This window comes from Pristiophorus japonicus, chromosome 9 (assembly GCF_044704955.1).
Source record: "Pristiophorus japonicus isolate sPriJap1 chromosome 9, sPriJap1.hap1, whole genome shotgun sequence".
NCBI classification, from domain to species: Eukaryota; Metazoa; Chordata; class Chondrichthyes; family Pristiophoridae; genus Pristiophorus; species Pristiophorus japonicus.
Genome location: NC_091985.1, coordinates 166,783,856 through 166,811,747, shown reverse-complemented (window position 1 = coordinate 166,811,747; position 27,892 = coordinate 166,783,856). Strand labels below are relative to the sequence as shown.

At 47.5% G+C, this 27,892-nt stretch overlaps 2 protein-coding genes across 6 annotated transcripts in view; one reads left to right on the top strand and one right to left on the bottom strand.

The window, feature by feature from the left end:
- Positions 1–17,283, bottom strand: part of morn2 (MORN repeat containing 2) — a 45,615-nt gene extending 28,332 nt beyond the window's left edge. For 2 of the 4 annotated variants that reach the window (XM_070890079.1, XM_070890077.1), the window contains exons 1-4: positions 17,140–17,283; positions 8,191–8,229; positions 6,451–6,504; positions 2,239–2,274 (exon numbers count right to left, since the gene is read on the bottom strand). In XM_070890079.1, coding sequence (XP_070746180.1) covers positions 2,239–2,274; positions 6,451–6,504; positions 8,191–8,229; positions 17,140–17,146 — 136 coding nt within the window. In that variant the 5' untranslated portion in view covers positions 17,147–17,283. The remainder of the gene's footprint in view (positions 1–2,238; positions 2,275–6,450; positions 6,505–8,190; positions 8,230–17,139) is intronic. The other 2 variants (XM_070890078.1, XM_070890080.1) reach the window with 2 other exon arrangements.
- The window catches only part of dhx57 (DEAH (Asp-Glu-Ala-Asp/His) box polypeptide 57), a 96,214-nt gene continuing 85,500 nt past the window's right edge, over positions 17,179–27,892 (top strand). The window contains exons 1-5 of one of the 2 annotated variants that reach the window (XM_070890075.1): positions 17,179–17,393; positions 18,373–18,464; positions 19,183–19,296; positions 19,624–20,024; positions 21,286–21,438. In XM_070890075.1, the coding sequence (XP_070746176.1) occupies positions 19,636–20,024; positions 21,286–21,438 (542 nt within the window). In that variant the 5' untranslated portion in view covers positions 17,179–17,393; positions 18,373–18,464; positions 19,183–19,296; positions 19,624–19,635. The remainder of the gene's footprint in view (positions 17,394–18,372; positions 18,465–19,182; positions 19,297–19,623; positions 20,025–21,285; positions 21,439–27,892) is intronic. The other variant, XM_070890076.1, reaches the window with a different exon arrangement.

Here is a 27,892-nt window from a genome sequence, read left to right as displayed (position 1 = left end):
GATTTTGTGGAAATGGACAGCTCCCAACGGTGGCACCACATATTACTCGTGAAGTATTACCTCCCCACCACGCTAAAGATTTGGGAGTTATGGTGCGCCAGGCTATAGACGAGGCTGACCCTACCAGCCGGGATGTGGAAATTCCACGGGGACCCCGAGAAGGTCTTAACGACTCTGCAGCATCATACTGGCTCTGACGTACCTGACTATGTGGATCCTCATGTATGGGCAGAGGACCCCTCCCAAGTGGGTTATCACAGGCAATACCGAGTATCCACCGAGCTTTGGAGGCTAGCCGAGTCGAACCAATTTGCCAGTTTCCAGTCCTTAGCACGGCTAAACAAATGCGACAGTGTTTGGGGATGATCAATTACTGCAGATCCTGGATCCCTAATGTTGCCCTGATGACTAAGCACCTCACCCCGTATACAAATAGAAACCGTAGATGTCCAAGCCTTTAAGGAACTAAAGACAGCCCTGCTGCAAGCTCCGGCTTTGGGCCGGCCCCTCTATGACCGGTCCTTTCAACTGTATTGTACAATTCTGAAAGACTGTGCTACCGTTGTCTTAACACATCTCACTCCGTAGCTGCCCTCCTGGGCCAACTGCAGACTCAACACCTTACCATGGCCAGGCAAAGCAGATATGAGATCTACTTACTAAACAATCCTAAGCTGACCTTTCGGCACTGTACTGCAATTAATCCAGCCTGTTTTCTTACTGAGCCACCCCAAGATGAGGAAGAACCCAGTCATGATTGTTTATCTTTAATTTAAGAGGCCACATCAGTCAGGGAAGATTTTGTTGATGTACCAATTGAAGATCCAGACTGTATTATGTATGTTGACGGAATTAATCCAGAAGGTACACGAATCTCAGGATACGCCATAGTAAACCAGGAGAATCAGGTCTTGGAATCTGCCGCTTTTGAAACCGCCTATTCTGCTCAACAAGCTGAACTATTCGCCCTCACCCGAGCCTGTATCTTGGCCAAAGATCTCAAAGTCAATATCGATACCGACTCTAGGTATGCCTTTGGGGTGGCCCATGATTTCGGACAATTATGGAAAAATATGGGATTCCTAACCTCACAGGGGAATGAGATATCTCATAAACAGCTAGTATCTGATTTGTTGCAAGCCCTCATGTTCCCCAAACGCATTGCCATTGTCAAATGTACCGCCCACACTACCGGAAATTCTCTGGTTGATATAGGGAATCGTTGTGCTGACCAAGAGGCCAAACAGGCCTCTCGTGACCAACAGATGGTAGTGCCCAAAATTATGAGTCAGACTAAAAATCCTGCGAAGGATAAGTTAGCCTCGGAAAAACCAATGCCAACCATCCAAGATGTTATAAAAGCACAGGAGTACGCTCCTGAAAAAGATAAACTGTTGTGGAAATATTATGCATGTACTTATGACAATGTTTCTAAACTCTGGACCACTCCCGCGGAACAGACTTGCATGTCTGACGAGTTGGCTCTATGGGTTATTGAATGTATGCATTTTGCTACTCATTGTGGAGCAAGGACCACGAGTGACACACTTTTGGCTACTTGGTGGCACCCTAGACTCCAGGCGCTCACCCAGAACATCAGTAGTCGTTGCCTGGTTTGCCAGCAACATAATCTAGAGAAGGGAGTCCCCTGTGATTGGGGTAAAACGCCCCTACCCGAAGGTCCCTTTGAGACATTTCAGTTGGACTACATTGAGTTGCAAAAAGTTCAGTGTTACAAATATGTGTTAGTAATAGTAGATGTGTTTAGCAGATGGATTGAAGCCTACCCTACCCTGGACAATAAGGCTCAAACTGTTGTTAAGGTGTTAATGAGGGAAATTGTTCCTAGATATGGTATCTCAGCTCGACTGATGACCACCTATGTTCTTTCTCTGACTCAGGCTCTGCGACTAGTTCACAACCAGGTTCAAGATGCTCACCTCGACCTACCAGTTTTACCCGAATTGTCCCTCGTGGCACCAGGGAAGTATGGATTCGGAAGGGATTAGAGCCACAATGGGAGGGGCCTTTTCAGGTGTTACTCACTACCCCCACTGCAGCCAAGGTTGAGGGGAAAAGTGCCTGGGTTCACCTGCACCACTGCAAGCTCACCACCCCCTAACGAACCTATTTTACTGGTTATTCTAACTCCTGTTTCTGTTCCAGACTTCCTCTTCTCCATAGCTGAACAAGACCGTTGGCATCCTAATTGGAACGTGGACCAGTTTGAACTTTTACCCGTAGTGATAGACAGCCAGCTACACCGACGGTGACCTGAGAAGAGAGACGGGAAAACTGAACTCTTTTAATCAGCAAAATAATTGGACTATTTATCTGAATCCTGAGCCATAAGATGAAACTGTCTGTATGCCAGTCTGTATAATAGTGTTGATATATGACAGTTTCGGCGCATGGGAGGGGAGACAGAGACGAGAGCTACATGTCTTATGTTTATGCGCAAAATGGGAACTTTTCTAGATGTTGGGTGTGTTCACATTTCCTATACATTTTACTCCTAGAATGATCCTAAGTGTTATCATGGAATGATAAAAGGGGGGAATGTGAATGTTTAAAAATGTATAGAGACATTGAAGTTGAGAACGTGGGAATTGTATAGGGACAGTATAAGCTAACAAACAATTCATGGAGGAATAGCCATGACATCTCAGACTCGAGACTGCGAAATGTTACAACACTAACACATATTGAAACAAAACCCACAGCTTGCAGAAAAACCTCAAGGTCTTATTAAATCATGTTATTAACCTGAAACATTGACAGAAGGTCTTTGTTTAAAATCGGACCATGCTTGGGTCGGCTTATGAGTGGACAAAGGGAAGGAGGGATCAAAAGAGATGGGCTGAGCTGGGATGTCACTCTAGCCCTATCTTGTTATCTTTTGCCGAAAATGTATAACCATCGTGCCTTGACAATGTAACGTCACTTATCCGTAGGGAGTGTGTACGCTCTATCGAGAGAGTATATCTCCTGTCTGATAAGTCTTGCCGGCCGGTAAAATAAAGACTGCTTTGTTGAAAGCACAATAGGTATTCGACTCAGTAATTTTACTGAACCAGATTGAGGAAAAGAATCTACATTTACAATCCTAGTCTCTGAATTAACAGTGTCACTCTCCATCTTAATAAAGAATTCTACTATATTATTCCCCAAGTGGCCTCGCACAACAAGATTGCTAATTAGTCCTTTCTCATTACACATCACCCAGTCTAGGATGACCAGCTCTCTAGTTGGTTTCTCGACATATTGGTCTAGAAAACCATCCCGAATACACTCCAGGAAATCCTCCTCCAACGTATTGCTACCAGTTTGGTTAGCCCAATCTAGATGTAGATTAAAGTCGCCCATGATAACTGCTGTACCTTTATTGCACGCATCCCTAATTTCTTATTTGATGCTGTCCCCAACCTCACTACGACTGTTTGGTGGTCTGTACACAACTCCCACTAGCGTTTTCTGCCCTTTGGTATTCCGCAGCACCACCCATACAGATTCCACATCATCCAAGCTAATGTCCTTCCTTACTATTGCATTAATTTCCTCTTTAACCAGCAACGCTACCCCACCTCCTTTTCATTTCTGTCTATCCTTCCTGAATGTTGAATACCCCGGATGTTGAGTTCTCAGCCTTGGTCACCCTGGAGCTGTGATGCCAATTATATCATATTCATTAATTGCTGCCTGTGCAGTTAATTCGTCCACCTTATTACGAATACTCCTCGCATTGAGGCACAGAGCCTTCAGACTTGTCTTTTTAACACACTTTGCCCCTTTAGAATTTTGCTGCAATATGGCCCTTTTTGATTTTACCTTTGGTTTCTCTGCCCTTCACTTTTACTTTTCTTTTTTCTATCGTTTGCTTCTGCCCTCATTCAACTTCCCTCTGACTCCCTACATAGGTTCTCGTCCCCCTGCCATATTAGTCCTCCCCAATAGCACTAGCAAACACTTCCCCTAGGTCATTGGTTCCGGTCCTGCCCAGGTGCAGACCGTCCAGTTTGTACTGGTCCCACCTCCCCCAGAACCGGTTCCAATGCCCCAGGAATTTGGTTGCCGGGGTGATGAAGCACTCCAGTCCCTCCGGCGCCCACCTCTTGCAGAAGGCCACCAGCGTACCAGTAGACACCGCGTGCTCCATCTCCAGGGACACCCTGGCACGGATGTGACCGCGGAAGAGAGGCAGGCAGTCGGGCTGAACAACCCCCTTGTCCGCCTGACTGGCCATTCCCAGGAGCAGTCCTACGAGGAGGCCTTCCGACCTGCCCGCTCCCCTCCGCACAGGATGCCCAAAGATCAGGAGCATGGGACTTAAGTGCAACCAGAATTTGAGGAGCAGCCCCTTCAAATAATGGAATAGGGGCTGCAACCTCACCCATTCAACATATGCATGAAACACGGACTCCTCCAGACTGCAGATATTGCAGGCATCAACAGCTCTACAAACCTGTGAGCATGCTCACTGGTGCATACATTATAATCTGTCTGAGTGGCACATCACTTCTGCCTCCCTGCGGGAGCGCAGATCAGTGGCGTCATGTATGACCACGGTTAATGTATCAGCCATCCAGGTTAAGGCGACAGAAGAGTTAGCACCCATATTTTGCACGGCCAATGTCAGAGCCTGCAGAGACTGATTCAAGTTCCACAGAGGAGGCCACTGTCCCCATGGAAGACATCCTCGCAATGGCCTGCGACATCAGTCCACAAATGTTTGAACTGGACTCCTCCATCCTCTCTAATATTGTGGAAAGTGTGCCTGGCAGGGCTGCTAGTACCTTGTACCTTTGCTGCTGACCCTCTGTCATAATCCTTCTCATTGATGCCGCTTCAGGTTCAGCATCTCTGTCCAGCCGAGCAGAGCTCAGCAAGGACTGCACCTTCCGACGTGGACTCTCCGCAGCTTTCCCTACCACGCTTGTGAACCGTGATTGTTGTTGTAAATGTAGCTGCTTTATGGCAGCTGTGTGAAACTGCAGACTTCAAAAGTGACCTTTGTTCCAGGCAACAAGTTGTTTGTTTTGCAAATTTTGTTTTTAAATGTGTCTTTGTCTTCAAGCATCAGCTAAGTTTTCATGCCATGTAGTTAACATGAAGCCAATCTCATGATTTCTATACTTAATCCCTGCCTAGGGAATAATCAAGATAGTGAACAAAAATCCGTGGAGGGAGATGAAAGGCAGCTCATGTGACAGTGGGAGAACTGGTGCTTAAATCAATTACGTATATTTTTAAATTATCCTCATGCATGTACGTACAGAATACAAAATGGAGAATAGTGACCTTTCAGTTTAATCCATTTAGGAAGACCATCTACATAACGCAATGATGTCAGTCAATGCTGGTACACTTGTCAGTCATGTACTTTCCCAACTAGCTGGTGAAACAGGCTGGCTATCCCACTGTTCCACATTGTGCATCATGTGTTTTGTTCTAATAGAGAATGAAGCATTAAAAAAAAACTGCTCCATTTGCCGCTTGTAAAGAAAATGGGATAAATATGTTGAACAGTTAGAGCTTAATCTCCTGCTCAAATCATTCCTATCTAGAACACAGCAACTATTAGCTTGAAAGTGTAACTGTATCACTTTTGAAAATTTGTAAATTTCCATAGTTTGCTGTGAAATAAAATTCTCTGCTAAGTGTTCTGAACTGGGTATAGCCCCGATCTAAAATTCGATTGGAACAACTATGTGAGTTTTTTCAATGTCTAAATTCATTTATTGCAAGGGGGATAGAGTATAAAAGCAGAGAAGTCCTGCTACAACTGTACAGGGTATTGGTGAGGCCACACCTAGAGTACTGCGTAGTTTTGGTCTCTGTATTTAAGGAAGGATATACTTGCATTGGAGGCTGTTCAGAGAAGGTTCACTCGGTTGATTCTGGAGATGAGGGGGTTGACTTATGAGGAAATGTTGAGTAGCTTGGGCCTATACTCATTGGAGTTCAGAAGAATGAGAGGTGATCTTATTGAAACTTATAAGATAATGAGGGGGCTCGACAAGGTGGATGCAGAGAATATTTTCACTCATAGGGGAAACTAAAACTAGGGGACATCATCTTAAAACCGCTCATTTAAAAGAGAGATGAGGAGGTATTTCTTCTCTCAGAGGGTTGTAAATCTATGGAATTCTCAGCCCTAGAGAGCTGTGGAGGCTGGGTCATTGCATATATTTAGGGCAGAGATAGACAGATCTTTGAGCGATAAGGGAGTAAAGGGTTATGGGGAGCGGGCAGGGAAGTGGAGCCGAGTCCATGATCAGATCAGCCATGATCTTATTGAATGGTGGAGCAGGTCTAAGCTAGGTGCTAGTAAGTGGGGATGGAGGGCAGGAAAAAAATCTCAGCTGGCCACAAACAAGATTTTAGCACAGCATGATAGAATTATGCTTTACTAATGTCATCTACCATTTGGAGCACAACTTGTTTACTTACTGTATCTATCTTCATTGGGGAAGATGACATTCACATGTAAAACTTCAGAAATTGCTTAAACAAAGAAAAAGAGAATTGTGACCATACTTAGCATTTATACTTGCATCGCTGTAAAAGTATTAAAAACTTTTTGTTTTGTCTCCAGATTTTGATATGACTTTAATAAAAGATGTCAATCAACTATTTATGTTTTGCACTGATGGTCACCATTTCAACCCATGTGTCTGCTTGCCTGTGCTGCACATTGAAAATCTGCATTTTCCATATAAACAATTTGGGGTAGGGAGGATATTTCCTCTGTACACTGTGTGTATCAAAACCGTAAAACTGTGCTTTATGTTTACCAGGGATTGAACATGTGACTTTTGTCGTCTGGATTTTGTGCATCTACTCACCAGCTAAATTTAACAAGCCTTTTGGAGTAACAGCCAGAAAGAAGAATGTTTTAACTCCACATAGTGATGATGCAGAGGAGTCACAGGTTTGCAGCCAATACACTGTACCATGGAATGATATGACACAAGCTTTTGAATTTGTATTCATCATCAAGCTGGGAGAAAGAAGCTCCAAATGCAAGTTATTTGCCTCTCCACAAAGTAGGTGGGGGTGAGGCCATAGAGGGATTTATAAATGAAGACAAAGAATTCTGAATTTGGAGCATTGAGAGGCAGGGAGACAGTAGAGGTTGGCAAGGGTAATGGCACTTTGTGTAGGACAGTATGAACATGGTGAGGTTCTGGACAAGTTGGAACTTGTGCAGGGAGGAGCTTGGGATGTTGGTAATGAGGGTGTTCCAGAAACAAAGTTGAGATAATGACAGCATGAATCATGGTTTCAGCAGAGATGCGGTTGAGGTCAGGATGAAGGCACCCAATGTTATGGACGTAGAAAGATGATAAAGGATTAAGTTCAATTCTGTGTCAAGGGAACATACTGGACCAGAATAGACCGCTGCAGTGCCCCTGGCCACTTCCAGTATGTCAAACAGAACAGCAAAATTGAGCACTGTCTGGTTGAACCTAAGTGAGCAGCTGGAAAAGGGAATGGCGTCAGGAGCTAAGGGCATAGAGTTTTTAACAGCAGCCAAATAAGTTGGCTTTGCTTTTCCCAATGTTCAACTGGAGAAAGTTGAATCATATTCACAAAGTAGCTAAACGTCTGTCTAAATTGATATTGTTGCATTGATCAAGGTGAGGAAGTCAGTGCAGGGGAATGGAATACTTTTCAACTCTTGCAGCAGTGTCAGTATTGAGCACTCTCAGATCAAGTGTAGCACGAGTTAAATGAAGGCTGAGCTCTCTCTATTCTTCACTAATTTAGTGTCTCAATACCAAACTAAGAAGGGCACTGTGCTAGTGTGAATTATTCAATGTCCCTTTCTAGTCACCCTTATAGCCTCTCTGAGACAGTGAGGTTGATCATTTTGTGCTATGGATCCATGCTCACCTGGAGCCGAGTTGATACGTCTCAAATTAATTTGACATAAGAGAGAGGAGATTCAAACCCAGGTTAAGAGGTGAAACAAAATAATTCTAATCCAGTGTACCACCAATATCCCATATCTAAACACTTTTGAATTCTACAGAAATCGAAACAATTAACAGCAATTAAATAAATAAAGGTTCAACTTTGCCTCAAGTGCTCAAGATTTCTGAGCTGGAGTGAACAAATAATTCTTATAAAAGGAAAGGCACTAAAATAGATATCAAATAAGAGTAAGAGATTGTGAAGAAAGCTTACTTGTTCTTTCCTTGGATGAAGCTTTCCTTTTTGGTTTCACTGTAACAAGACAGTAAACATGGAAATTAGTGGCAACTTGAAATACACTCACGAGTACCTGGGCACCAGAAGTACAAAGCTTCACGCAGTCAATTTTATCCGGTCGTAAACAGTGGATAAGCCTAAGGAGAGCTGTTTATGTGGATCATTAACAATACAATTGTTCTCAATCATTCATTACCATTCATGTTACTTAAGAACATAAGAAATATGAGCAGGAGTAGGCCATACAGCCCCTCGAGCCTGCTCCGCCATGCAATAAGATCATGGCTGAACTTTTACATCAACTCCACTTTCCTGCCCTATGCCCATATCTCTTGATTCCCTTGGGGCCCAAAAATCTACCGATCTTAGTCTTGAATATACTCATCGACTGAGCATCCTCAGCCCTCTGGGGTAGAGAATTCTAAAGATTCACAACCTTCTGAGTGAAGATTGTCAAATACTGAGAGCTAAATACTGCAGAAAGCCTAGAGGCTAGAGAAAGTGGTGAAATTAAAAAGGAAATTAGGAAAGCAAAGGGCATGAAAAAATATTGACAAAGAAAATCAAGGAAAGCCCAAACATGTTTTATAAATACATAAAAAGCAAGAGGATAACTAAAAAAAGAGTAGGGCCTATTAGAGACCAAAATGGAATCTTGTATGTGAAGGTGGAAGACGTGGCTATGGTTCTTAATAAATACTTTGCGTCTGTCTTCACAAAAAAGAGGGAGGAAGTGGACATTGTAGTTAAGGAGGAGGAGTGTGAAATATTTGATAAGATAAACATAGTGAGAGAGGAAGTATTAAGGGGTTTAGCATCTTTGAAAGTAGATAAATCACCAGGCCCGGGTGAAATGTATCCCAGGCTGTTAAGACAAACAAGGGAGGAAATAGAGAAGGTTCTGACCATTTTCCAATACTTTCTGGCTACAGGTGTGGTGCCGGAGGACTGCTAACATTGTGTAAAAAGGGAGAAAGAATAGACTAAGTAATTATAGCCCAGTCAGCCTAACCTCGGTGGTGGGCAAATTGTTGGAAAAAATTCTGAGGGACAGTATTATTTGTCATTTAGAAAGGCCCGTATTAATCAAGGACAATTAGCATGGATTTGTTAAGAGAAGGTTGTGTCTGACTAACGATTGAATTTTTTGAGGAGGCTGTAAGGATGGTTGATGCAGTCGACATGGATTTTAGCAAGGCAGACTGGTCAGAAAAGTACTTACAAGGGAAAGTGGCAAGTTGGATCAGTGGCAGGAAGCAAAGGATAATGGTCGATGGGTGATTTTGTGACTGGAAAGCTGTTCTAGAGGGGTTCCGCGGGGCTTAGTACTAGCTTGCTTATTTTGGTATACATTAATGATTTAGGGCTGGATTTTCGGCTTTTCACATTTCAAGGTGTTAATGATGGCGGGGCAGTCCTGATACCGCCTGGAAAAAGTTTGCGCCTCAGTCAGCAAAGTTGGGCAGCTGGGCCCTGAGTGTGGGGCGGAGCGGTAAGGGAGGCATTGCACACCTCTCTCCGGGCGCTAGGCCGGCAGAGCAAGCAAAAATCCCGAGCTAAACAGCCGGCCTGGGAGCACTCTGAGAGAGGCCTGGGGAGAAAAAAAAAACTGAAAAAACCCCAGCAAAAACATTCCCCAAAAATACCGCACACCACCACTACATAAATTGTAAAAAAAAATAAAGAAAAAACAATGGCACTTCCCTGAGGTGGACATTACTTACCTCACTGCAGCCGCTACAGCTCGGACCGGCCGTTTTCACAGGCGATCGGCACAGCACTCTAAACAGCACTACGTGTCGGGCGGGAGGCAAAAATCGATCCGGCGCCGCAACCAGGGGCGCTGCACACTGGCTCGCCTCTTCCGGGTGATAATGCTCTGCGCCCCGCCGAAATCGGTCCCGAAAACACCGGCGGGGCGAAAACAGAGGCAGCCAGGAGCGGAAAATCCAGCCCCAAAACTTCAGTGTAGGAGGCGTGATTATGAAGTTTGCAGATGATACAAAAATTTGCCATGTGGTTGATAGTAAGGAAGAAAGCTGTAGGCTGCAGGAAGATATAAATAGACTGGTCTGGGCAGGTAGGATGAAAAGTTGTAAATAGAATTCAATCCGGAGAAGTGTGAGGTAATTCATTTGGAAAGGACTAACAAGCCAAGGAAACAGACAATAAATGGTAGGATACTGAGAAGTGTACAGGAACAAAGGGACCTTGGAGTGCATGTCCACAGATCCCTGAAAGCAGACCAGGTAGATAAGGTGGTTAAGAAGGTATACATAAGGCTTGCCTTTATTAGCCGAAGCATAGAATATCAGAGCAGGGGGGGGTTATGCTTGAACTGTATAAAACACTGGTTAGGCCACAGCTGGAGTACTGCATGCAATTCAGGTCACCACATTACAGGAAGGATGTGATTGCACTGGAGAGGGCACAGAGGAGATTTACGAGGATGTTGCCGGGAGTGGAGAATCTTAGCTATGAGGACAGATTGGATAGGTTGGATTTGTTTTCATTGGAACAGAGGAGACTGCGGGGAGACCTCATTGAGGTGTATAAAATTATGAGGGGCCTAGATGTAGTGGATAGAAAGGGCCTATTTCCCTTAGCAGAAGGGTCAATAACCAGGGGGCATAAATTTAAAATAATTGGTAGATGGTTTAGAGGGGATTTGAGGGGAAATTTCTTCATGCAGAGGGTTTGGGGGGGGGGGGGGTCTGGAACTCACTGCCTGAAAGGGTGGTGGAGGCAGAAACCCTCAGCTGGAGAGTGGGATTAGGCTGGATAGCCTCTTGTTGGCCGGCATGGACACGATGGGCCAAAATGGCCTCCTTCCGTGCTGTAAATTTCTATGATTCTATGAGATGATTACAGGAAAGATGTTATTGCACGAGAGAGGGTACAGAGGAGATTTAGGAGAATGTTGCCAGGGCTGGAGAATTTTAGCTATGAGGACAGATTGGATAGGCTGGGGTCATTTTCTTTGGAACAGAGGAGGCTGAGGGGAGATTTAATTGAGGTGTATGAAATTATGAGGGGCTTAGAGTGGATCAGAAGGATCTATTTCCCTTAACAGAGAGGTCACTAACCAGGGGGCATAGATTTAAAGTCATTGGTAGGTTTAGAGGAGAGTTGAGGAGATCTTTTTACACCCAGAGGGTGGTGGGAGTCTGGAACGCACTGTCTGAAAGGATGGTAGAGGCAGAAACCCTGATGGCATTTAAAAAGTACTTGGATATGCGCTTGAAGTGCCGTAACCTGCAAGGCTATGGACCAAGAGCTGGAAAGTGGGATTAGGCTCGATGGCTTTTTCAGCTGGCACAGACACATTGGGCTGAATGGCCTCCTTCTGTGCCATAAATTTCTAGGATTCTAAGAAGTTTCTCCTCATCTCAGTCCTAAATGGTTGACCCCTTATCCAGAGTCGATGACCCCTAGTTCCAGCCAGGCGAAACAACCTCTCAGCATCTACCTTCTAAAGTCCTCTGAGAATTTTAAACGTTTCAATGAAATCACCTCTCATTCTTCTAAACTCCAGAGTATAGGCCCATTCTACTCTATCTCTCCTCATAGGACAACCCTCTCATCCCAGGAATCAATCTTGTGAACCTTCATTGTAGCCCGTCTAAGGCAAGTATTTTCTTCCTTAGGTAAGATCAAAACTGTGCACAGTACTCCAGTTGTGTTCTCACCAAAACCCTATATAATTGCAGTAAGACTTCCTTACTCTTATACTCCAACCCCCTTGCAATAAAGGACAACATACCATTTGCCTTCCAAATCACTTGCTGTACCTGCATGTTAACTTTCTGTGATTCATGTACAAGGACCCCCCAAATCCCTCTGAATACCATCACTTAATAGTCTCTCACCTTTTAAAAAAATATTTTGTTTTTTCATTCTTTCTACCAAAGTGGCCAATTTCACATTTCCCCACATTATACTCCATCTGCCACCTTTTTGCCCAATCACATAACCGGTCTATAAAGCTTTGCTGCCTCTTTGCATCCACCTCACTATTTTCCTAGCTTTGTATCATCAGCAAAATTGGATACATTGCACTCGGTCCCCTCATCTAAGTCATTGATATAGATTGTAAATAGCTGAGGCCCATGCATTGATCCTTGCTGCACTCCACTGGTTACACGCTGCCATCCCGAAAATGATCCCTTTATACTTACTTCTTGCTATCTGTCCATTAACCAATCCTCAATCCATGCTAATATATTACCCCTAATCCCATAAACCCTAATCTTGTGCACCTTATCAAATGCTTTCTGAAAATCCCCCATATCTACCCTGCTAATTACCTCCTCAAAAAACTCTAATAGATTACTGCACAAGATAAAAGTTCAAGGGGTTGGGGGTAGTATATTAGCATGGATAGAGGATTAGCTAACTAACAGAAAACAGAGAGTCGGGATAAATGGTTCATTCTCTGGTTGGCAATCAGTAACTAGTGGGGGGCCGCAGGGATCAGTGCTGGGTCCCCAACTATTTACAATCTATATTAATGACTTGGAAGAAGGGACTGAGTGTAACTTAGCCAAGTTTGCTGACAATACCAAGATGAGAGGAAAAGCAATGTGTGAGGAGAACACAAAAAATCTGCAAAAGGACATAGACAGGCTAAGTGTGGGCAAAAATTTGGCAGATGGAGTATAATGTTGGAAAGTGTGAGGTCATGTACTTTGGCAGAGAAAAATCAAAGAGCAAGTTGTTATTTAAATGGAGAAAAATTGCAAAGTGCTGCAGTACAGCAGGACCTGGGGGTACTTGTGCATGAAACACAAAAGGATAGTATGCAGGTACAGCAAGTGATCAGGAAGGCCAAATGGAATCTTGGTCTTTATTGCAAAGGGGATGGAGTATAAAAGCAGGGAAGTCTTGCTACAGCTATACAGGGTATTGGTGAGGCCACACCTGGAATACTGCGTGCAGTTTTGGTTTCCATATTTACGAAAGGATATACTTGCTTTGGAGGCAGTTCAGAGAAGGTTTATTAGGTTGATTCTAGGGATGAGTGGGTTGACTTATGAGGAAAGGTTGAGTAGGTTGGGCCTCTACTCATTGGAATTCAGAAGAATGAAAGGTGATCTTATCGAAATGTACAAGATTATGAGGGAGCTTGACAAGGTGGATGCAGAGAGGATACTTCCACTGATAGCGGAGGCTAGAACTAGAGGGCATGATCTTAGAATAAGGGGCCGCCCATTTAAAACTGAGATAAGGAGAAATTTTTTCCCTCAGAGGGTTGTAAATCTGTGGAATTCGCTGCCTCAGAGAGCTGTGGAAGCTGGGACATTGAATAAATAGACAGTTTCTTAAACGCTAAGAGAATAAGGGGTTATGGGGAGCGGGCAGGGAAGTGGAACTGAATCCATGATCGGATCAGCCATTAAATGGCGGAGCAGGCTCGAGGGGCCGTATGGCCTACTCCTGTTCCTATTTCTTATGTTCTTATTTGTCAGACACAATTGCCCTTTCATAAAAGCGTGTTGATGCTGTCTAATCATACTGTGATTTTCTAAATGTTCTGTTACCATGGCCCCGAACTTGGTGCACTCATCGCCCGCTGTCGCCGAGTTTTTTGGGCAGTCTCCCCTCAGTGCCAGTTTCGTGGAGGGGAGGACCACTGGTAACCGCCCGCTGACGGTCGCTAGCGCGCGTGTCCTCCCGCCCGCCGAGCTGTCAGTTTGCTCCGGGCGGGAGTCAGCGGCAGCAGGGGGAAGGGACGCTGCGTGGAGGCAGGTCTAACCTCAACGGCAAGTATGAAGACCTGCAAAAAAAGGTTAGTAAACTTCTTTTATTTTTATTTTTGACAGCGATTCAGGTGGATGGGGTCCCCTGAGGGTTTTCCAGTTTTTTTTTTGTAAATTTTTATTTTTATGTGCTTCCCCCTCCCTGGGCCCGACCCAATCCTCGGCGGCACTTTGCTGAGGATTGCATTTGCTGCCGAGATTGGGAGCTCCCGCCTGCTGCCGCCCGCATTCAGGGCGTAAGTTGTTTTTACCGCCGGGCGGTCTTTGCCTATCTTTTTGAAGAATCTCCTGGCCAAAGTACTGCCAGGTCCCTCCCTCAGCGGTCCTTTGGGCGGGTCTTAGCTTTGACCAAGTTCGGGCCCCATGTCTTTAATAATAGATTCTAGGATTTTCCCTGCTACTGATGTCAGGCCTATAAGTTCCCCATTTTCTCTCTCCTTTCTTGAATAGTGGGGTTACATTTGCAACCTTCCAATTCACGAGAATTCTGGTCGATCAAAACCAATGCATCTACTATCTCTGCAGCCACCACTTTTAGAAACCCATGGTGTAGGTCATCAGGTCCAGGGGATTTGTTAGCTTTTAGTCCCATTAATTTTTCCAGTACTTTTCCCTTTACTAATATTAATTACTTTAAGTTCCTCACTCTCATTAGACCCTTGATTCCCCACAATGTTTGGTATGTTCTGAGTCCTCTTCTGTGAAGACAGACACAAAATATTTGTTTAACATCTCTGCCAGTTCCTTATTCCCCATTATAATTTCTCCTGTCTCTGCCTCTAAGGGACCCACATTTATTTTCATTAATCTCTTCATTTTTACATATTTGTAAAACCTCTTACAATCTGTTTTTATATTCCTTGTTAGTTTTCTCTCATATTCTATTTTCTCCCTCTTTATCAATTTCTCGGTCATCCTCTGCTGATTTTTAACCCCCATCCCCCAATCCTCAGGCTTACTACTCTATTTGGCAACATTATAAGCTTCTCCTTTTAATCTAATACTGTACTTAACTTCTCTAGTTAGCCATGGCTGTACCACTTTTTTTAGCTGAGTTTTTATTTCTTGAGGGAATGTATATTCGTTACAATTTTGAAATAAACGGATGGGTGAATGTTTCCTTTTTATACAAGTTCTATATCATCATCATAGGCAATCCCTCGGAATCGAGGAAGACTTGCTCCCACTCCTAAAGTGAGTTCTCTGGTGTTTGAACAGTCCAATACGAGAACCACAAACCCTGTCACAGGTGGGACAGATATTCGTCGAGGGAAGGGTGGGACCGATTTGCCACACGCTCCTTCCACTGCCTGCGCCTGACCTCTTCACGCTCGCAGAGTTCAGATTCGAAGAGCTCAGTACCCTCCCAGATGCATTTTCTCCACCTTGGGCGGTCTTCCCAGGTGTCAGTGGTGATGTAGCACTTTACCAGGAGACTTTGAGGGTGTCCTTGTAACGTTTCCGCTGCCCACCTTTGGCTCGTTTGCCGTGAAGGAGCTCCGCAATTGCTTAGGGAATCTCGTATCTGGCATGCGAACTAAGTGGCCAGCCCAGCGAAGCTGATCCAGTGTGGTTAGTGCTTCAATGCTGGGGATGTTAGCGTGGGCGAGGACACTGATGTTGGTGCGTCTGTCCTCCCAGGGGATTTGCAGGATCTTGCGGAGACATTGTTGTCATCGAGATATCTCCAGCGACTTGATGTGTCTTCTGTAAGTCGTCCATGCCTCTGATCCATACAGGAGGGCGGGTATTACTACAGCCCTGTGGACCATGAGCTTGGTGGTAGGTTTGAGGGTCTGATCTGAGGGGGGCACAGTGCGGGGGAGGGGGCACAGTGTGTTGGGGAGGGGGAGCGGGTGGGCACAGTGTGGAAGAGGGAGGCACAGTGTGGGGGAGCAGGCAGAGTGTGGGGGAGCAGGCAGAGTGTGGGGGAGGAGGGGGCAGAGTGTGGGGGAGGAGGGGGCAGAGCGTGGGGGAGGAGGGGGCAGAGCGTGGGGGAGGAGGGGGCAGAGCGCGGGGGAGGGGGCACAGCGCGGGGGAGGGGGGCACAGTGGGGGAGAGGGGGGCAGAGTGTGGGGGAGGGGGGCAGAGTGTGGGGTGGGGGAGGGGGGCAGAGTGTGGGGTGGGGGAGGGGGCAGAGTGTGGGGGAGGGGGGCAGAGTGTGGGGTGGGGGAGGGTGGGGTGGGGGAGGGGGGCAGAGTGTGGGGTGGGGGAGGGGGGCAGAGTGTGGGGTGGGGGAGGAGTGTGGGGTGGGGGAGGGGGGCAGTGTGGGGGAGGGGGCAGTGTGTGGGGTGGGGGTGGGGGGCACAGTGTGGGGGAGGGGGGCACAGTGTGGGGGAGGGGGGCACAGTGTGGGGGAGGGGGGCACAGTGAGGGGGAGGGGGGCACAGTGAGGGGGAGGGGGGCAGAGTGCGGGGGGAGGGGGCACAGTGCGGGGGGAGGGGGCACAGTGCAGGGGCACAGTGCGGGGGGAGGGGGGCACAGTGTGGGGGGAGGGGGAGCGGGCGGGCACACGCTGGGGAGGGAGGCACAGTGTGTGGGGAGGGGGGGCACAGTGTGGGGGAGGGGGGAACAGTGTGGGGGAGGGGGGCACAGTGTGGGGGGGGAGGGGGAGCGGGCGGGCACAGTGCGGGGGAGGGAGGCACAGTGTGTGGGGGAGGGGGCACAGTGTGTGTGGGAGGGGCTCAGTATGTGGGGGAGGGGCAGAGTGTGGGGGAGGGGGGCACAGTGTGGGGGAGGGGGGCACAGTGAGGGGGAGGGGGGCAGAGTGCGGGGGGAGGGGGCACAGTGCAGGGGCACAGTGCGGGGGAGGGGGGCACAGTGTGGGGGGAGGGGGAGCGGGCGGGCACACGCTGGGGAGGGAGGCACAGTGTGTGGGGAGGGGGGGCACAGTGTGGGGGAGGGGGGAACAGTGTGGGGGAGGGGGCACAGTGTGGGGGGGGAGGGGGAGCGGGCGGGCACAGTGCGGGGGAGGGAGGCACAGTGTGTGGGGGAGGGGGCACAGTGTGTGTGGGAGGGGGGGGGCTCAGTATGTGGGGGAGGGGCAGAGTGTGGGGGAGGGGGGCACAGTGTGTGGGGGAGGGGGACACAGTGCGGGGGAGAGGCACAGTGTGTGGGTGCATAGGTGGGCAGAGTGTGGGGGAGGGGGGCACCGTGCGCCACTCACCCGGCATGTTGCTGAGCCCGAGGATGGTAATGGCTAGACGGTCCGAGCTCCCGGGACCAGGCTGCTGTCCGCGGTGGATGCCGTAGGCCACACCGTCTCCACGGTTACCAGCGCCGCCTTGACCCGGAAGTGGCCGCACGATGCCTTCCGGGTAACGCGCGCCCCCAGCCGGCCAGAGCTTTGTCAATGAGAAGCCGGCCGGTGAGAGCGGCCTAGCGCTGGGCTCGGAGATGCGCTGCCTGCTTCCACACACGGTAGGTGATCGCCCTTTCCATGTTATTAGCTATAGAATGGAGGCGATTCCCCGCCCCATTGCGTTTATATAGCGCCTTGCACAACGCCAGCACGCTTTACAGCCCATGAAGCACTTCAATGCAGGCACTGATGTAATTTGGAGAAACGCAGCAGCTCAATTTTCGCACAGCAAGCTCCCACACACAGCACTGTGATAATGACCCAGACAATCTGTTTTTGTTATATGGATTGAGGGATAAATATTGGCCCCAGGGGTAACTTCCCCACTCTCCTTCCAAATAGTAGCCCCTGGGACCTTTTACGATCACCTGAGGGCAGACGGGGCCTGGGGTTTAACGTCTCATCCGGTTGACGGCGCCTCCGACAGTGCAGCGCTCCCTCAGCAGGGTTTTCCCCTAAGTTGCGCGCGCGACTGCGCAGCGACCCGGGGGTCCCGCGCAGCCTGCTCACCGCGGCCAATTTAAAGATACCACGCGCCGAAAATAAAACTTTAGGGGGAAGATTGTCTCTCGGTACTGCACTCGAGTGTCAGTCTCGATTTTATGCTCAAGTCTCTGGAGTGGGACTCAGGCGAGAGTGCTATCACCGAGTCATGGCTGACACCATGGTGAAAGCAGGAATGGGGTACTGAAGTTGCATGTTCAGCCATGAACTCATTGAATGGTGGTGCAGGCTCGAAGGGCCGAATAGCCTAATCCTGCACCTATTTTCTATGTTTCTATGAGAGTGGCAGGTGTGACATCCATAAGACTAATGATGTTCCCATGTTAATGTTGACTGCTACTCTGCAATAGTCGCTCATTTTGGCTTTAAAATAAGACCTGTGTTGGTATCTGTCACCCTTGCAGATAACATAGCTCCAGGTATTAGAATATTAAACTGAAAATATTGGAAATCAGAAGTTAAAAATCAGAAAATCATGGAAATTTCTGATCATTTAAAGTCATTTTTTTCTGCTGATATGTTTGCTGTTTTCAGGATTCTGAAGGGACTTGATACTGTAACCCATGACGAGCTGTTTCACCTCGTCCAGAACAGTCGCACCGCTGGACACAGCCTGCACTTGCGGGGTAAATTCAAAATGTATCTGGGAACAATATTTCAGTGACTTGAGTGGCCAATCTATAGAACAGGCTCGGGAGACGGTGGAAGCAGTCAGTGTTGATTCATTTAAAGAAATTTAGATAGATTTCTTTCAGAAAATAACACGTTGGGATACAGTATATGAGTAATTTGAGACATGACTTGTGGTAAGTGTAGCATAAGTAGGAGGAACAGGTGACTGGATCTATAGTTCCCAAAACTCCCAGCATGGAGGTTTGTCTGGATCTGTTGTAAACTAATTGATTGAGATTGATTGCTTTGGTTAGTCAACAGCTCCATTATCATCGTATTGTGTGACTCATCATCATCATCATCATACCGGGATGATGGAAGGCGAACTAGATGGACCTTGGTCTTTTTTACATCTAGCAACTTCCTATATTCATGCTTCAAATTTGAATTATGCAATAATTTGAATTAAGAAATATAAATAACAGCAAAGTGGGAGTTTATTGCTGAAAATAACAGATCATTTAATTCAAGTTACTTTGAATTAAGGGGAGTTGACTGTACGCAGCAGGTCATTCAGCAACAATCTTTACAAGTAATTCAAGTGATTTTTTTTTAATGCGAAGGTTGAATTTGTAAATATTTGCTAAAATATAAGGCTTCCATTTTCATTGTGGTTGATGTTACTAATTATGTTCTAAGTTAGTCTCCTTTGCCTTCGACCTTCCCCAACAGAGTACGAATCAGATTGAGTGAAATAAACCACCTTGCACAGTTTGAACAACCACAGAACATGGAATAATGAAATCATCCACTCATGGTCTGTCTTGGAAAGCTTCCAAATTGATTGTGAGTGAAATACTTATTTTGTTCTGCTACATTCATCACCATAAAAAGTTTGGACAAGTGGAGAGAAGGCACTTTGTGCCTTTGGAAGTGTGGTCACTGTTGTAATGTTGGAAAGGCAGCAGCACAGTAAGGGGAGTTGGCAAATAAACAACAATGAGATAATGACCAGATAATCTGTCTTTTGTAGTGATGTTGGTTGAGGGATAAATATTGGCCAGCTCACCCGGCAGAACTCACTTGCAATGTATTATAAATGTCCAATATTGCTAACTATTTGGTTGTAATTGAAATCTATAATATGTAACAAGTGGTTCATCTTTTGAACAGTGATCACAGAAAATGAATTTTGGAAAGAGGCCAAACCGAGGAGGAGGAAAGTTTAATAAGCCTCGTGGAGGAGGAGGAGGCAGAGGCGGCGGCGGAGGAGGAAGAGGAGGAGGCGGAGGAAGTACAAGTGGAGGAGGAGGAGGAAGTAGGAAAGGCTCGGGCAAAGCATGGGACGATGGGGACGATTTCAGTTTCTCCCGAAAGCCAGCTGCCCCGACCAGGCCTCGGGGTAGGGGTAGAGCCGGAACCGGCAGTCGAGGTAACACCGGAAGTAGAGCCAGAGCTGGAACTAGATTTGGAGCCGGAAGCAGAACTGGAGCTGAAAGTAGGAAATTCCCTGACGAAGTGTTGAAGGAGCGTGGAGAGTTCAACTTATTCGGTAATCTGGTCAAATCACAAAGGTAGGTGCAGAACCTGACCAACACGGATTAATGTGCCAGCTACACTCATCATTTTAACCTTTCTGCTTAAGTCATAAATGATTTTTTAGCGAATATGTTTGACCTGTGACTCCCTACGTTGCTGATCTCCGCTGTCTGACGGAAGAACCGTTCCATAGAGGTCGGATAATTCACCCCAGGGTGAAGGGGGAAACCCAAAATAATTTAACCCAAGTGATTCTCGGGCTGCTTCCAGCAGTTGCAAAGAAAGTGACATTTGAAGTGAGCAAGTCATCTGTTTGTTGCAAAATGGTGCTTTAGGACAGTAAACCAAGAGGAAATTTTTTTTTAAAATAAGTGTTTTAAAACAAGCGACGGTTTAAAAATGTAATCACTACATAATGGCTGTTAGTGGACAGAAGTTCTGTATAAGGCAGAGGAAAGAAATGTTCGTCTCACTAAAGATAAAAAGACCAAAGGAGCCTTTTCACTGCTTTGTCAGGTGCATCAGATGTGGATTATCGATCTGGGTGTGCTTTGCTGTCCACTGAATCGGCAGAAAGCCCTGGGAATGAAATTGGTCTCTGTATCTAGCAGGAGCCGGGCTCGTTCAGAACCAGGGGTCACAGTCTAAGGATAAGGGATAAGCCATTTAGGACCGAGATGAGGAGAAGCTTCTTCACTCAGAGAATTGTGAACCTGTGGAATTCTCTGCCACAGAAAGTTGTTGCGATAGATATATTCAAGAGGGAGTTAGATGTGGCCCTTACGGCTAAAGGGATCAAGGGGTATGGAGAGAAAGCAGGAAAGGGGTACGGAGGTGAATGATCAGCCATGATCATATTGAATGGTGGTGCAGGTTCAAAGGGCCGAATGGCCTACTCCTGCACCTATTTTCTATATTTCTATGTACTGAATCGGCAACCTTTATTACACCGATCCCCATTTTCTTTTCCATTCACCTCAATGGAAAAAACCAATAGTGTGTTGTAAACCAGGCTGCCGATTTGCTGTGAGCCTGTTTCCTGCTACTGACGGAGACCACTTTCATCCCACCTGTCTTTCTGTTGCCCTGTGCCATTCCTGGGCACTGTTGGATGCAGTAAACTGACGCTGTATCTCAAACATCGGCTGATGTGATTGATGTCACATAGTGACTCGGTGCAAAGAGGAACCTGTCCCATTCCGGTACTGCGCAGATTTTGGACGGATGCCTTTGACGGGAAAGTTAAATGCTGCTGCATTGGTTCTGTTGACATTTTGCTCATTTCTCTCGCCGCAGGTCAAACTCTGATAGCCAAAGGGGAGGCAGATTTAAATCCAAACCTGAACAGCGAGTGCCTCTGCAAACGATACACATGACCACCGAAAACCAGAGGGAAGTTAAGCAACTTCTCCGAGAGCTGCAAATTTTAGAAAAGGAGGCTGCAGCAGAGTAAGCTCATCTCGTGTTCTGTTTCTTCCCTCTCGAGCTTTCTGTTTTCATTATATTGACAGAATGAAAGCTAAAAGTACGACCCTTTTCAATATTGCAATTTATTTCTGGGCCAGGTTGGGGGGGGGCAGTGCTTTAGATTCTGGCCCATTTCAACTTCATCATAGGCAGTCCCTCGGAATCGAGGAAAACTTGCTTCCACTCCTGAAGTGAGTTCTCTAGTGGCTAAACAGTCCAATATGAGAGCCACAGACTCTGTCACAGGTGGGGAAGATAGTCGTTGAGGGAAGGGGTGGGTGGGACTGGTTTGCCGCACGCTCTTGCCACTGTCTGTGCTTGTTTTTTGCATGCTCTCGGCGATGAGACTCGAGGTGCTCAGCGCCCTCTCGGATGCACTTCCTCCACTTAGGGCGGTCTTGGGCCAGGGACTGCCAGGTGTCAGTGGGGATATTGCATTTTATCAGGGAGGCTTTGAGGGTGTCCTTGTAGCATTTCCGCTGCCCACCTTTGGCTCGTTTGCCATGAAGGAGCTCCGAGTGGAGCGCTTGCTTTAGGAGTCTCGGTGTCTGGCATGCGGACAATGTGGCCTGCCTAGCAGAGCTGATCGAGTGGGGTCAGTGCTTCAATGCCGGGGATGTTGGCCTGAATGAGGTCGCTGATGTTGGTGCACCTGTCCACTGATACCTTAAATTACACCAAGCTCAGACTGCGGGGACGGGAGTCGTCCTGTGTGATGCATTTGTTCCGCCTCAATCGAATGCATGGTTGCCTTTCCATTCTCCGGCATTACCATCCCTCACCTTGAGCAGTAAATCCCCTCAAAAATGGTGTGTTTTAAAAAGAAAATGTGATTCAGTGATGGCTCTCCCTGTACCTTATGTTATGGTGGGGATTCTAGGACTCGGGGCATTGTCTAAAAATTAGAGCCAGACCTTTCAGGAAATTAGGAAACGCTTCTACACATCAGTTGCTGTTTGCAGAAGAGAGTTCCAAACTGCTACCAACCTTTGAATGTAGAAGTTTGAAACACTCTTCCGCAAGCAGCAATTGATGCTAGATCAATTAATTTTAAGTTTGAGATTGATAGATTTTTGTTGACGTAAGGTATTAGGGGGTATGGAGCAAAGGCGGGTATATAGAATTAGGTCGCAGATCAGCCATGATCTCATTGAATGGCGGAGCAGGCTCGAGGGCTGAATGTTCTACTCCCGTTCCTATGTTCCTAACAGCAGCAAGATGGGAATTCAACAAATACTCAAATGAGTAGACTCATGTAGATGGATATAGTAGAAAGCATGGTTCATTTGTCTGAAAGAACGATACTCTTGATAGGTATTCACAGTGGCGGAGCCACAATCTGAGTGTATGTTCAGGGTAGCCCACTGGAGCTTCAACATGCTGAACCATAGAGTAGTGGCCCACTTATGATTGGCCACCACAAATTACTCAACTCAGCTTTCCTGCCACGGAGAGATGCTGAGGAGACTCTAAGCACTTCCCCGCAGGGAGAGAGCGGAAATCAACGAGGAAGTCTCAAACACCTCTGGATGCGTATCTAGGGAGATAGCGACAACAACAACTTGTATTTATATAGCGTCTTTAATATAGTAAAACGTCCCAAGCCACTTCGCAGGAGCGTTATCAGACATAAATTGTTCACTGAGACGAAGGCAATATTAGGACAGGTGACTAAAAGCTTGGTCAAAGAGGTAGGTTTTAAGGAGCATCTAAAAGGAGGAGAGAGAGGTGGAGAGGTTTGGGAAGGAAATTCCAGAGCTTACGGCTTAGTCAGCTGAAGGCATGGCTGCCAGTGGTGAGTGAATTGAGGGGGAGATGCACAGGAGGCCTGCAAGTAGGTTGCCTTTTTGGTTGCCAGGCTCGAAGTAGGAAGTGGAGACCAATAGAAAAGGGAAAGGAACTCCATCTAAAGTGGGGTGAGTTTATCCAGTTATTGGATGAGCCACACAGAGCAGTAAGTCCTGGGTTCTGTGCTGCGTTAACTGATCTCGGCTAGGTGGCAAATGTTGGTAAACACTTGGTCTCAGTGCACCTTGGTCACTGACCAGTGTCCCCAGTCCTTCTCACTATCGAGTGACACCTGTCCCCAGAGAGTTGGGATAAATGGGCCATTTCCGGTTGGCAAACGGTGGCTAGTGGGGTGCCACAGGGATCGGTGCTGGGTCCTCAACTATTTATAATCTATATTAATGTCTTGGATGAAGGGACTGAGTGTAATGTAGCCAAGTTTGCTGATGATACACAGATGAGTGGGAAAGCAAATTGGGAGGAGGACACAAAGAAACTGCAAAGGAATATAGACAGTGAATGGGCAAACATTTGGCAGATGGAGTATAATGTGGGAAAGTGAGGTTATCAACTTTGGCTGGAAAAATAAAAAAGCAAATTATTATTTAAATGGAGAGAGATTACAAAATGCTGCAGTACAAAGGTACAGCAAGTGATCAGGAAGGCAAATGGAATGTTGGCCTTTATTGCAAAGGGGATGGAGTATAAAAGCAGATAAGTCCTACTACAACTGTACAGGGTATTAGTGAGGCCACACCTAGAGTACTGCGTACAGTTTTGGTCTCCTTATTTAAGGAGGGATATACTTGCATTGGAGGCAGTTCAGAGAAGGTTCACTAGGTTGATTCCTGAGATGAGGGAGTTAACTTATGAAGAAAGGTTGAGTAGCTTGGGCCTTTACTCATTGGAGCTTAGCAGAATGAGAGGGGATCTTATTGAAATATATAAGTTACTGAGGGAGCTCTGTCATGTATGCAACCTTCATACAACTGTAACCTTCATGTAACTAACCTTCATGCAACCACACTGTACACTGTATATATGTCCTGGAAATGCACACCTTGACCACAGGGGGTGAACTTGTGGGAGACACTCCTCACCTGGGTATTTAAAAGGAGGTCCCACGCAGGGTCATCACTTCTTGGTCCTGGGGAATAAAGGTTAAGGTCACGCAGTGACCGTGTCTGCAGTACATGCCTCGTGTGATTCAGCAGCAAGGTGTAGAGACACCACATTTGGCGACGATAAACGGGAATCACCGAACCACGAGGATGGCCACCGGTAGCACAGAGGAACGTTACTGTGTGGGTGAGGACTGGGACGACTTCGTTGAGAGACTCCAGCAGAGTTTCGTCATGAAGGACTGGCTGGGAGCAGCAGCGGCTGACAAGCAGAGGGCGCATCTACTGACCAGCTGTGGACCAAAGAAGGACCTGCTCGCACACGAGAAGCCGGCGGACAAGTCCTTCGAAGAGCTCAGCCAGCTGATCAGTGAGCATCTCAAACCGGCGAGTTGCGTACACATGGCCCGGCACCGGTTCTACACACCGGCATCGGGAGGGACAAAACATATCTCGGGCTTAGTTGCGGACCTGCGGCGCTTGGCCAGTCTCTAAGTTCACAGACGCCTGCAGGGGGGAGATGTTAAGGGATTTCTTCATTGAGGGCATTAGTCATGCCGGGATTTTCAGGAAGCTCATAGAGACCAAGGACTTGATTTTAGAAAGGGCGGCGTTGATAGCTCAGACCTTCATGGCAGGGGAAGAGGAGACCAAGCTAATTTACGCGCGCAGCCCTGGTTCCAACGTGGCGATGGACCAGGGAGTTAACATTGTGAACGCAGCTCAGGACCCCGCAGGCAGGCAAGGGCATTTCGAAACCGGCCAGGCAGCAACAGACTCTAGGGTGGGCCCGCAACAGGGACAATGGAAAGGGGATCGGCAATTCACGCCATCTCGAGGAACAATGCGTCCCATGATGGGACCATTGACACCCACCATCAGAGCGCTCAGAAACAACTAAAGGGACAATCAGAGAGGAATGCCTGGTAACAGTCCTTTTGTTAACAACAACCTCAACTCATGCTGGAGGTGTGGAGCTAGACATACTGCGAAAAGCTGCAGGTTCCAGAATTTATCTGTAGGAATTGCAACATCAGTGGACACTTGGCCAGAATGTGCAGAAAGGCAGTAGCAAGGCTAATCTACGAGACAGAGGAACCAGACGAGGGATGATGCAGAATGATGCTTGGGGCAAAGCCATGGATGCTGAAGTTCAGCGGGTTCATGTGGCTGACGTCCACAGCTCATATACCAAAACGCCACCCATGATGATGAAAGTTTTATTGAATGGCATCCCGATGGTGCACATGGAGCTGGACACAGGAGCCAGCCAGTCCCTTATGAGCGGCCAACAATTTGAGAGACCATGGTCACACAGAGCTGATGGGTTTAGACAGTTTAGATGCAGGAAGAATGTTCCCAATGTTGGGGAAGTCCAGAACCTGGGGTCACAGTCTAAGGATAAGGGGTAAGCCATTTAGGACCGAGATGAGGAGAAACTTCTTCACCCAGAGAGTGGTAAACCTGTGGAATTCTCTATCACAGAAAGTTGTTGAGGCCAATTCACTAAATATATTCAAAAAGGAGTTAGATGTAGTCCTTACTACTCGGGGATCAAGGGGTATGGCGAGAAAGCAGGAATGGGGTACTGAAGTTGCATGTTCAGCCATGAACTCATTGAATGGCGGTGCAGGCTCGAAGGGCCGAATGGCCTACTCCTGCACCTATTTTCTATGTTTCTAGCAGGCCAAAACTGGAACGCATTGACACGCAGCTACGGACGTACACCAAAGAGATCATCCCAGTGCTAGGCAATGCAAACTTGGTGGTAACACGTAATGGATCAGAGAACCAGCTGCCACTCTGGATTGTCCCGGGAAATGGCCCCGCACTTTTGGGGGGGGGAGCTGGCTAGTCGAGATGAACTGGAAATGGGGGGGATATGCATGCCATTTCATCTGTGGAGCGAAGCTCATGCTCACAGGTCCATTCGGGGCACTGTTTCAACGCGGTGTCAGGACTTTCAAGGGCACCAAAGTAGTGATACGCATCACCCCGGACGCCAGACCAGTGCACCACAAAGCCAGAGCGGTGCCGTATGTGATGCGTGAGAAAATTGAAACTGAATTGGATAGGCTGCTCAAATAGGGCATAATTTCGACCGTTGAATTCAGTGACTGGGCAAGCCCCATCGTTCCTGGTCTCAAAGCGGATGGCTCGGTCAGGATTTGTGGCGACTACAAGGCCATCAACCGAGTGACACTGCAGGACCAATACCCGCTTCCGAGAGCGGAGGACCTTTTTGCCATGCTGGCAGGTGGCAAGCTGTTCACCAAGTTGGACCTCACTTCGGCCTAAAGGACTCAGGAACTGGCTGAAGAATCCAAGCTTCTGACGACGCAGAAGGGGCTATTTATCTACAATAGGTGTCCGTTTGGCATTCGTTCGGCGGCCGCTATCTTTCAGAGGAACATGGAAAGCTTGCTTAAATCCATTCCTGGAACAATCGTATTCCAAGACGACATCCTTATAACGGGTCGAGACACCGAGGAACACCTCCAAAACCTGGGGGAGGTGCTACGCCGACTGGACCGGGTAGGCTTGCGGTTGAAAAAGCCCAAGTGTGTGTTTTTGGCCCCAGAGGTAGAGTTTTTGGGCAGGAGGGTTGCCGCAGACGGGATCCGGCCCACCGAAGCTAAAACGGAAGCGATCCGCCGGACGCCCAAGTCCGGCAACACATCGGAGTTGCGATCGTTGCTGGGACTTTTGAACTATTTCGGGAACTTTCTGCCGAACTTAAGCACATTGTTGGAGCCGTTACATGTGCTCTTGCGTAAAGGTTGTGAATGGTTTTGGGGGGATGATCAAGAACGGGCTTTCAATAGGGCACGGAACCTGCTTTGTTCTCACAAGCTGTTGACCTTGTATGACCCCTGTAAAAAAACTGGTTTTAACGTGTGATGCATCATCCTATGGGGTTGGGTGTGTGTTGCAGCAGGGTAATGATGACAGCCGACTCCAACCGGTGGCTTATGCCTCCAGGTCGCTCTCCCAGGCAGAGCGTGGATACAGCACGGTCGAAAAGGAAGCACTCGCTTGTGTTTACGGGGTGAAAAAGATGCACCAGTACCTTTTGCGGTAGGCGGTTCGAGCTAGTAACGGACCACAAGCCGTTAACATCCCTGTTGTCCGACAGCAAGGCTGTCGATGCCAATGCGTCAGCTCGCATACAGCGATGGGCTCTCACGCTGGCTGCGTATGACTACACCATACGCCAGACACCGGCCAGGCACTGAGAATTACGCTGACGCGCTCAGCAGGCTCCCACTGGCCACCACTGAGGGGGCGTCGGAGTAAAACGCTGAGATGGTCATGGCTGTTGAGGCTTTTGACGACGCAGGCTCCCCCTATCACAGCCCGCCAGATCAAAATCTGGACCAACAGAGACCCCCTGTCCGTGATAAAGAAATGTGTTCTGACTGGGGATTGGGCGCCCGCACACAGGGCGTGCCCCGAGGAGGTCAGACCGTTTCACAGAAGGGTGGATGAGCTCTCCATCCAAGCCGACTGCCTGCTATAGGGCAACC